The sequence below is a fragment of the Atta colombica genome, unplaced genomic scaffold (assembly GCF_001594045.1).
Source record: "Atta colombica isolate Treedump-2 unplaced genomic scaffold, Acol1.0 scaffold49, whole genome shotgun sequence".
NCBI lineage: Eukaryota > Metazoa > Arthropoda > Insecta > Hymenoptera > Formicidae > Atta > Atta colombica.
In genome coordinates, this window is record NW_017259538.1 from 634,647 (window position 1) to 646,173 (window position 11,527).

General features: G+C 36.9%; 2 protein-coding genes across 2 annotated transcripts in view; one reads left to right on the forward strand and one right to left on the reverse strand.

Annotated features, from left to right (window-relative positions):
• Nucleotides 1-955, forward strand: part of LOC108691661 (guanine nucleotide-binding protein subunit beta-2) — a 2,530-nt gene extending 1,575 nt beyond the window's left edge. Inside the window, exons 4-6 of the mRNA XM_018199522.1 lie at nt 208-409; nt 502-718; nt 793-955. Coding sequence (XP_018055011.1) covers nt 208-409; nt 502-718; nt 793-899 — 526 coding nt within the window. The 3' untranslated portion in view covers nt 900-955. The remainder of the gene's footprint in view (nt 1-207; nt 410-501; nt 719-792) is intronic.
• A 1,030-nt stretch (nt 956-1,985) lies between these two features.
• Nucleotides 1,986-10,162, reverse strand: LOC108691683 (neuralized-like protein 4). Its single transcript, XM_018199556.1, has 13 exons — nt 10,010-10,162; nt 9,285-9,500; nt 8,763-9,206; nt 7,992-8,192; nt 7,674-7,899; nt 7,499-7,598; nt 6,979-7,155; nt 6,550-6,858; nt 6,269-6,462; nt 5,705-5,994; nt 3,168-5,638; nt 2,437-2,589; nt 1,986-2,363 (listed from the first exon to the last, which is right to left on the reverse strand). The coding sequence occupies exons 1-13, from the start codon at nt 10,157-10,159 to the stop codon at nt 2,168-2,170; spliced, it is 5,127 nt and encodes a 1,708-aa protein (XP_018055045.1). The 5' UTR covers nt 10,160-10,162; the 3' UTR covers nt 1,986-2,167.
• Nucleotides 10,163-11,527: the final 1,365 nt, after the last annotated feature.

Consider the following 11,527-nt stretch of genomic DNA (forward strand, 5'->3'; position numbering starts at 1 on the left):
TATATTGTAATTATTATTATTTTTATTAATTTAAAGGAGCTTATAACTAGATATTAATGCTTTAAATTTTTGCCATTGTTAATTAATAGTAACATAACATCAATGTTATAATTTATAGAAAATTATAACATTGATGTTATGTTACTGTTAATTGGTGTTTACCGTGGTGTTTCCTGAGTAATTACCGGCGGCAAACACTTTGCTTAGTTGTATATGGGACCTTGAGGCAAATAAAAAAACAACGGATTTCGAGGCACACGCGGGCGACGTAGTGAGCATCAGCTTGTCCCCCGACGGTAACACTTACGTCACCGGTTCGGTCGACAAAACTTGCAAACTGTGGGATTTACGAGAAGAGAAAGCCAAGCAAACATTCTTCGGTCACGAAGCTGACGTAAATTCTGTCTGCGTGAGTGTTTGGCGTATTTCGCGTGATACTTCTCAAGGTTCCGGATTTAATGAGGATACTGTAATATTGTATCTATTACTTTGTTCTATCAGTATCATCCCTCCGGACAAGGTTTTGTAACAGCGTCCGAGGACAAGACCGCGAGACTATGGGACTTCAGATCTGATCAGCAATTAACTACCTTTAAACCACCGAGCTCGAATCCCGGGTTTACATCTTGCGGTCTGTCTCTGAGCGGCAGATTTATATTTTGCGGTAGCGATGACAATTCTATTCACATATGGGATACGTTGAAGAATCAACACAACGGTGAGTTCATCTACCAGGAAAATTATTATTATGAAATTATGTCAGTAAAAGATTTTTTCATCTCTCCTTTCAAGGTGTCTTATCTGGTCATGAGAATAGAGTGACATCACTTTGTGTCTCTGGTAATGGAATGGCAGTGGCCAGCTGCTCCTGGGATCAGAATGTCCGAATTTGGGTGTGAATACATACAACATTTAATACATTTAAGAGCTGTCTGAAGCAATTGAGAGAATACTGGGCGAGATATATTATCACAAATATATTGATTATATAAAAGCCTATCGATTCTTCTTGCACGAAACCTGCGCAATAATCTTACTAATTCTTCTAACGAATTATTGTCTAGAGTTACTTTAGTCTAGAATTACAGCGTAATCAATTAATTTGCATTAAAATGTTCTTTCTATTCGCAATCTGCATTCATTATAATTCATTATAACTCATTACGTTAAACTAAAAAATATAATAAAAAAATATATTAAAAAAGTTTTTTATTGTAAATTAGTTCTGGATTCATCTTGTATATTAGAGATAAATTTTTATTTAACGAACAATTGCATTATTAATTACGTACGTAAGTAATTGTGACCAATTGTACAGAATCTACAGCATTAAACTTCTTTATTCCTTCAAGACGCAATATGGAAACATTTATTGACTCACGAAACGGACGATTTGGTGTTGCCAATGCGAATTTATTTCTAAAATATAGACATATTATACTATTCCTTCTTATTGAATATGCTGCAGAAGAGTGCGTTAAAAAAATTGTATCGTGTCTTAAAATTTACATGCTAATGCGATACAATAAATTTGATATATCGATTAGGCGTGATGCGCGGGTCAAAAATATTGTATTTTCTTCGCACAAATGAGTATCATTGCCGTAATACTGTATACTTCATACATATTTGTTTTCGTGAGCATTAACTTAGGCCAGTCTAGTGACATACTTGATACGTGTGTGTGATAAAACAGTTTCAAACTTAATTAAAAGTCTTTTATAGTGTCACAATTGCTATGATTATCGCGCATTCTACAATAAGTTTTTTTCTAGGAAGATTCTATATATATATATGTATATATATGTATATATATATATACATATATATATATATATATATAAATTACACAGTATCTATGCACATTAAGCACGTTAAACGTTAAGGTTAAAAGATAATTAAAACGTCGATTAATCTCGAGCACATAAATCTTTTGGTAAAGTTCACTTTTTAACGATTAAACGCACGAGGAAACTTATGCGGAATCTAACACAAATGTACAGCGCGACTTCGACGGAATTGAAATATATCGATCTCTTACCACAGTCGTGACAACGAACTTCGTATGTACAAACACTTGCAGTCCGATTATGAATCATATGGTTGTGCTCGTTGAGGACAGACGTGAGAGGGAAACACAAGTTCATTTTCAGAAATGGGCATCGAATTAAAATCCGTCCAGATGAACGAGCAGAGCGACAATCACCGTGGCACCGGCTTCTTTGGTGGCCCACTTGTTAGATTCGCAATGTAGATCAGTGCTGTCCTTATCGCCAGGACTAATCGTATATGAGCCGGGTCTTACCAGCAATTGAAACGCAGTTGATGCGTTCAATTTTTTATTTGATTGCATATCGATATATCTATAAAATAAAAAATTAAATTATAATATATGTAAGATATGTAGAAGTGAAATATGTAGAGGATATTACTCACGGATATTTTTTCGTGAATTCATCGGAAGCTGCGTACTTGATGCTAGGCGAAAACGATACTTGAGGATTTTGATCTTCACTCTTTGTGCCTGCTGTTAAGTTACTCACATCCAGTTGTTCTTTGGTCATTAGCTCTCCTCTATCCAAAATCAATCTAAATCGCACAATGACATATTAATAAAGAATAGACCGTGAAGAAGTCTGTTCCATTCAGAGCCAGGGCTGAAATTATGACAAGGCACTTGCTCCATGAAAAATTTAAAGTAGTGCAAAAATGGCAATATAAATTTCTATATATTTTAATTTATTTGCTACTAACAATGATTATAATAACTCGCCGTTGAGTGCTCAGTATATTAAATGAAAGTGACACACACATACATATATATAAGGATATAAATCTTGAAAATAATTGACAATTTCACGGCTATCAAAGCATAAAAAGTACTTTAAATGAAAAAAATAGTTTTTCCGTGAATATTTTCCAGAATTAATTTTACTGTAATTTAATAACTAGGATTCATTAATTTATACACAACATACACATAATCTGTATTTCTATAAAATTAATATCGATATATTAAGTATTACTAATTAATATTACTTTTTATTATATTTTACATGCCATAAGAGAAATATTTTTTTGTTACTAAAGGACGCATTTTTTTCTTTTGCCTTGAGCACCGTAATACTCAGTCCGGTTCTATATTCCAAGATGATTCATCGCATTACCTTATCGCGTCTAGACGTATACCGTAGAACGCAACATGCCACTTGTCTGTCGTACTTTGTGGGATTTGATTGGCATTGATGCTCTGCTTTAATGGGAACCTGGCCCAGCCGACTGGTATCGCGAATTCCGCCGGAGGCTCGCCCTTTTTGCAAGTCGCGTTGTCACCGTCCAATTTATAGCACACGCTACAGTAGCACAGTATCTCGTCAGTAGAGAAAAACTCGTCTGGAAGAACGAGCGACTTCTTTAGCTGCATGCACGCCTTCAAGTAATCGCACTTTCTGGACGACACGACGATGGTGGACTCAAGTGGAGTGGACGGTAACGACGATGGTACATATGGTATTGAGGATGCGTTGTACACATCCCGTTGATTGATCGTCGTGTTTTGGCTCGGAAGTATATTCCCGTTGAAGGAATTGTCACGAATGTTGTCCCGACTCGCGTAGGACCGCGATTCGTGGAAGCCGGAGCAAGTATTATTAGGAAGATCCGACAAATTGTTCTGTTGTGTGCTGCTTATAGTATTGACTTGACTATTGGACGCTATGCTTTCGTTAATCGCATTGTTAGCGTTCGTCGCGGTGATTGCCGCGTTCAAGCTAGTCATATTACTCGCGCTGGCGACCATACCTTTCTGTATATTAATATTAGTCGCGTTATTTATTTCTACATTTGTACATAGGGCATGATTTTCCGTGTCGAGATTCGATTCGCTCGAATTGTTCTCAGGCTGCTTGTTCAACGTAGGCGGTACAACGTTGTCTAGGTACGCTTTGTTCTTGGCGCTTCGCGTATCGTTGTTGAGCTCCGAGCCCGAGTCTGAGTTATTACTGTCAATACTCGATGCCGCTTTGATGCCTACAATGCTATTGTTTGCTACATTCGTGCTATTGTTGCTATCAAAGGATGAGTACTCGGTCTCGAAATTGCCATCTTTAGCGTTTGAACTGCATTGACTCGGCACACTAGGTGATGTCGAAGATGGCGAGAGATCCGATGAAGTTGTCGCCATTGCATTCTCCTTCTCGTGACATTCCAAATCAGCTTTCTCACGTGAATTCTCTACATCTTCTGTTTCCACGTTCGCGCACTCAATAGGAGCCGCGAGCGCGTTGTCAATTGTGACATTCGAATAGGAAGGCTCTTCGTTGATTCCTACGATGGATATTTGCTCACACTGCCCATACAAGTCGATTACAGCGAAGACATGCGGTGGCAAATCGGTTGCGGCCACTCCCTGATCTATGCTATTGATGAACAAGTGTAGTCGATTGTCTTCATCGATAAGCAAGCCCACGTTAGAGTTGCATTGAAGATTTTCTAAGCCGACGCCATATTTCGTCTTCACTCTCATGCCATTGTGAAATATCCAATCGCTGCAGATAATCCATGAATGCCTCTTAAAACCAAGCGCTGTTAACGGGAAGCTCGCTTGCTTCTCCGGCGATATGCAAGAAACACCACAGAGGATACTCGATACCCACCGTTCGTTCAGTTTCTCTATTCTAACTTGGAATGGCTTGCCTTTTATCAATGGACGACTGGACATCACCACACCCTGATTGTAACTAGCTACTCGCTTGGCAATTGTTTTCGTTTCCAGCTGAATGTTCCTGCCGTGATTCTCATGGAACTCATAACTCCAATCTCCATCGCTAGCGGTCAAACCGGTGGCGGTGACTTGCGTTGGCGTGAGCGTCGTCTCGTTAATCAATTTCCCCTCGGATACATCAATGGATGTATCCATTCCCGCATCGTTTCTTGGCGGCATTGGATCCAACAGCAATTCCAGCGAATCTTGCAGCCTTAAACTAGCGTTCGGAGATATCGCGGGATTCTGCTGTCTGCTGCTGGTGATATTCACAGCCACGGTACTACCAAAGAGTTCGATCACTGCGTACACCATCTCCGGCACGTCGGACGCAGCTACGCCCATGTCTTCGCCATTCACATAGAATTTCAGGTTACCCTCGTGAGTGCGTTTCACGCCGATCTTGTCGCCCACTCGCAACCAATCCAAGCTCGTACAGTAATTTGAAGAAAGCGTAAAACCCATATGTCTTACCTCGTTGCCCGTCAGATACCAGGCATCGCTAGGAATGGATGTCATACCAGGTACGAGGTTCATCGATGTCAACCAGTTGCCTGTCTCGTTACTCAAGACACCTGTTCTCAGACAACCGCTCCACTCACGCGCCACTTCTTGGATAGCGATTTCGAAGAGCTCGTTATTTTCTAGAGCTGCTTCACTTAACAAAACAGCGTTATTGTACTCTCTGCATCTTGTCGCCACTATTCTGTCACTGTTTAATTGAATGTTCAGTCCGACTGACTCGTGGAACTTATGCAGAATTTCAGTTTGCACTTGAGGCTGAATTACCGAGGTTGGTTGTTGACTAATACTGTTCTCCGATGGTAAGTATTGTTGCGTCAGAGGATCCCTGCGCTCTGGTAATACGATCGTCACCTGAGATATATTATTTGGAATTAATACGCTGAGACATAATTGTTATCATCGGACAGATATATATACCTGTGCACATTGGCCGTATAAGTCGATTACTGGATAAACATTCGGCGGTAAACCAGTACAGGCGGGACCTTGGTCTACTCCATCCAAAAAATAATGTAGAGAAGAATCCGAGCACCGCATCATTCCAATCCGGTTACCTTCAATCAATTTATCCAAATCGCAGCTGTAGTTATTACGCAATGTTACGCCGTCGCGCATCACCGTCGACCCAGACAGCATCCACGTATCGTGATCGATATCTGTCATAGTAGATGGAAACTCTAACTCATCAGGCCTTATCACAGTAACTCCTGTAAGCAGTTTTGTGAAAGATAATATAGAAAAATTTTTATTATATTTATAATAAGTAAAAATTAACTGATATGTGATTAATACAAGAGAATAGTTATATTCCTCAAAGATCTTGACGCCTAATAATATTTTTACAAAATTTCTAATTCATGCAATTGAAAATTGTAAAAATATTATTAAATAGCAAGATTCACTTTAATCGAATACAGCTCCGTTATAGATCTTTTTTTAACTTATTTTATTATATCTGATGACAACTCAGATAACAATTACCTGCTTCTATAGCACCGGACCATCTAGCAACCATCTTATCTATCGTTACTTCAAACATTTCACCGTCGCGTAGTGCGCGATTCGCAATCACAATAGCTTCGTTGAATTCACCTAGAGCTCGCGGCCTGGACGCCGTTAAACCGTTGTTCGTAATCCGCGCGTTTTTACCATGCACGTGATGAAACCTTAGATCGCTGTCAATAAATTTACACAATCATCTGCGAATCGATGATAAATTGCGATAAACCATTAATGTGTCGAAATGTCAGAAGAAATCGTACCTATACAACGTAGTATTACTAAAACTCGAATTGTTCGTGGTCGGACTATAAAAGTCCATGTTGTCGACTATGGTGGCTTGAGCAGCTTGCCCGTAGAGATCAATCACTCCATAGACTCTCTCGGGTACATTCATTGCGGCTACACCCTGATCGGCGCCGTTCACGTAGAAGTGTAGCGTCGCGTTATCCTTCCTCATTACGCCTACGCGATCACCGATCTGTAGACGGTCCAAATTCTGACCATATTGATCTATCATAGTGGTACCGTTGTGCATCACGCCGTTGCCCGTCATCATCCACGTGCCAGATCTGCAATCGTTACGAGCCGCCTTCGAGCAAGAACATAAGCGGATAAACAACTTACCGCACACATCAACTCGGTGGCAATAACCATGTGGCAAACTGCTTGAGATTGACGCGTGGTCTTACCTCACATTTGTCATAGTAAACGGAAACTCCAATTCTGTGGGAGAATGCGTGGTGACTCCTATTTCGATAGAACCAGCCCATTTTGTGACAATTTTATCCAGTCTGACTTCAAACAACTCATTCGGCTTTAACGGTCTCGAAGTTAATACCACGCCGTTATTGAAATCGTCTATGGCGCTGCGAAAAAAAATTTATATCTTTTTGTTAACATTTATTATATTACTCGTGTAGGATGTTTAGGGCATTTCAGCTTTATAAATTTGTTAAACATATAAATGCTATTTATATATATTATTATATTTAGTATAAATTGTTTAAAATATTATACATTTACCTTTATCTAGATCTAGAAGATGTACAAAAACTATCTTTATTTAATTGTAACTCATTAAAGAGAGCAATAAAAATTGAGATATATGTTGGAGTGTCAGAAACATCCCATATAATATCAAAAAATCACGCGAGTAATATATATGGAACGCATGCAATTTCAAATAAGTCGGATATAGTGAATGTTTACTTAGGTCTATGCGCTGTACGCCCATTGTTGATCACATCGGCATGTGTGCCACAACAGGGATGAAACATCAGTCTATCAGGAAGTTCTTCTTCTCCAGCTTCTATAAAATTTATGTATATCACAATATAACAGGTTTTATTTCTAAAACTTGCCAGAAATCCGGTACAAGCATTACCTTCGCTATCTAGACCTTGTAGCTGTAATGTGTTTCTCCTAGTGACTAGATTCTGTTCTTCTCTTTCGTCGCGATCGACAATGGTTACTTTCACGGTCATTCCATAAAGATCTATTACGCCCCACACACTTGTCGGTACTTTAGCAGCAACACCTTGATCTAGACCATTTATTAAATAGTGAAGATCTCCATTACTCTGTCTAATCATTCCCACACGATCCCCTTCCTAAGAAATATAATGATGTAAAAATAACGATTTGAAGAGAAAAATAAATTTAAATAAAGATGTTCAGTGTTATAATTTTGGCCTTAGTGTACCCTTAATTCATCCAAATTGAATTCGCCGTATTCCCGTTGCGTGCCTTTTCCATTTGTTAAAATACCACAGCCAGACATCATCGTTGTACCCGAACGCATATTAGTCATCGTTGCTGGAAATTCTAGCGCTGTAGGACTATGAGTAGTAACGCCAACTTCTATACTTCCTGACCATTTGTATACTAATCTGTCTATTCGTATCTGCAACATAGTAATTTGTAGAAAAAGAATAAGTGATTTTTGATATTTTTCGCAACAAGTCAGTTTTAAAAAATGTTTATTAGATGCAATATTATTAAATTGCATCGATTTAATTTATAATAGTACTATTAGTACTTTCAGTTTTAATTTAACCCTTATTGACATTTATGATAATTTTTCGTTCTACACGATGGAATGTTTATATATCCTAAGTTAATTTTCATTATTTTTAAAAATATATAAAATAATTAATTCTTTCAAGTACTTTAATATCTTTAGAAAGTATTTGTAAAGATGTATATTTAAAAAAGAACAGAACAAAGACTTTATTATTTAGCTAAGTATTAGTATTTCAAAGAAAATGTGCACAGAAATGATTGCTGAGACTACTTAAGACATTTTTCTGTTCAACTGTGTATTCACAATATTTAATATCTCATTTATTATTATAAATAATCTTGTTATAGAATCATAAATTCTTACATAAACATGTAAGAATTAGATGATTTTGTTTTTGCAATTTAATATATAAATATTCTTTCGTAATTGATTTTATATCCGAATACTTACCTCAAACAGTTCGTTATCTCGCAGTGGCCTGTGAGTCATTACAACACCATTGTTAAACTCATCAAGTGGCCTCCGCCTTTCGGCGGTTCTGGCATTATTAGACAGTTTCACCAACGAGCCGACTCTCTCATGAAACTTCAATTTATCCTCTCTTATAGCAGCGGGAGTTGGATTTTTCGGTAAGTTAACGTTTACATTAACACTTAGATTAACATTTAAGTTAGCGACTAGATTAGTAGTTGAAGAACTGGAAGTTTCCCCCGCAGCATAATCATTATTAATCTCAACTTCGTCTTTCGACACATTACACAAACTAGCGAGTTTCGGAGTAACGCTGACTTGTATACAATCGCCATATATATCTACAACGGCAAAAATACGCTCTGGAATGTTGCTAACGGCAACTCCTTGTGAGACACCATTGATGTAGAATACTAGTTCATTCTACAATTATAAGATTATCATTAATTTTCATGTAAAATGATTAATATAAATGATGGACTATATATAATTATAAATTACATTGGACGTTCGCATGACTCCCAAAGTGTTTCCCTCTTCTAGATCATTAAGATCTGCTCCGTACGTTTCCACGATGCGATCTCCATTGTGAATTATACCAGAGCAGGTCATAATCCAAGATCCATGACAAAGGTTTGTGGCACAGGGTGGTATCACTAAGGTCTCGGGATCGCATTCTGTCACTCCAATGTCTATGCTACCGCACCATGATATGATCTGCGCAATACCATTTTCAAAGTTAACGCAAGTGTACTTTAATACACAATTATCTCAGAATTGTCATATAATACACAGATTTGTCAATAAGCCTGTTCTTTTCAGTTGAAACTTCTTGCACTGTTCTCTTTTTTCTTCATAGGGGAAAAAAAAAGAAACGAACTGCATATAAGAAGTTCAGATGAAAAGAACAGATCTAATATCTCTGAAAGAAATTAAATTAAATATTTAATTTAATAGACATATTAGACTGAAATTAAATTAAATATTTAATTTAATAGACATATTAGACTGAAATTAAATTAAATATGAGTATAAATATGAATATATGACAAGTATTAGTTCACGAAATAAATAACATAGGATATTTATTTATCAACAAACACAGTGTGCGTGTAATTATATATTCCATGTTTTGATATTTCTTGTTCAGGCTGAGCCTTAGCTATTGAATATCCACAGAGAACGGGCGGTTCTCTCGCAGGAGCTATATGTGCGCGCGTGTATACCTTCTTGTCGATGGTGACTTCAAACAGCTCGTCATCCTGGAGCGGCTCGGCGCTGAACACCAGACCGAAATCGTATTCGGAAAAATTGCGTGTGGCGGTGCTGCTGTTGTTGCTGAGAGTGATACGATAGCCGCATCGCCGATGGAACATGTCGAATGCAGGTCACCCCGTATGTTGTCCGTCGCGCCACGTCGTGCTTTACGATGCGGTGCAGTCGGGTCGGTCGACACCAGTGGACACCACTGACACCACACCAGTCGACACACCAGAAGGCGCGCCACGCTGCGCCGCGCCGCGACGCATTGCATTGCTGCCCTTTGCTCTCCACCTTTCACCACCGTGATACTGGATTCGTTTTTCGGGTTTTTTTATTTTACGGGAGCAAAGAAAAGTGGAAAAAGCGCAGACAAAAATTTTGTCCCTTCTTGAGTATGCATTCCCTGCATTTAGATTGAAATAATTATCGCTGAAGATATTGTCGCTATTCTTTTAAATTTCAGTTTTCTCAGTTCAAATTTTTTTCTTTATATTCCTTTTTTTCAAAAAATAATTTACTTTTATTACATTTTACGTGTGGAAAATGTAATGCAAATTTTTTTAGTAATATCAATATTTTTCTGTTGAGCTTAGTACGAAATGTTCTAAAAAAAGCACGCCATACAATTTTCAATCATTTCATATCATTTGGAGAATGATGATTGTTTTATGATTTGGAACCGAATGAAACGAATTTTTGAACCATATTTTGTTATATAAAGCGCCATCTAGAAATTTATTAGAAAAGTATCTACGTTATAAAACAGTCGATAGGTTCCGACGTATGATAATTATTAAATTGGTAAATTTTTTATCGCAACATTAATTTTATTTATTTATTATATGTATAATAATCTAAGAGTGTTTCATAAATTTCAAGATAACATTTATATGAATTGTTTATATTATTTTTACATGAATATTTTTCTGTAATATAAACAATGTAAATTATTACTAATTGAATACAATAGAGAAAAAAGTAATTTTTCTCAGATATATTCCTAATAATTGAGAATATGGATTAAAATGGATTGAAATTTTTATGTATATTTTAAGTTCATTAACTTTGAATCCAATATTCTTGGAATATAAAATATTTTTCATACATGAATATGTAAATAGGTATAAACATTAGCTATGTTCAGCAATGCAAATCTGAGGCATTGGAGTGCTCTTTTTTTACAGTGCACGTGACATATGCTATAATATAAGAGCATTCCGACTTGCAGTTTCAGATACTGAACGCAGCTAAATGTTCATAAATATGTATAATCATATACAAAACATGTCAATTCATGTTTTCTTTTTTTTTTAAATTACTTTTTATAATAGAAATAATAATAGTAATGTGAAAACACTAAAAATAATTAAAGGAAATAATTTTCTCAGTGTTCGTTTCAGAAAAAAACAAATTTCGAAAAATGTAAAAAAGAAATTCCTCATACGCAATCATGCATAATTTTATTATGTATATATTATATA

Excerpts from the sequence above, each read along its gene's own strand:
- LOC108691683 (XM_018199556.1), bottom strand. The coding sequence starts at position 10,159 with ATGTTCCATCGGCGATGCGGCTATCGTATCACTCTCAGCAACAACAGC. Across the intron at positions 9,501-10,009 it reads AAGTCACCATCGACAAGAAG|ATCATATCATGGTGCGGTAG; the intron begins GTATACACGCGC and ends GGTATTGCGCAG. Across the intron at positions 7,900-7,991 it reads TCAATTTGGATGAATTAAGG|GAAGGGGATCGTGTGGGAAT; the intron begins GTACACTAAGGC and ends TATATTTCTTAG.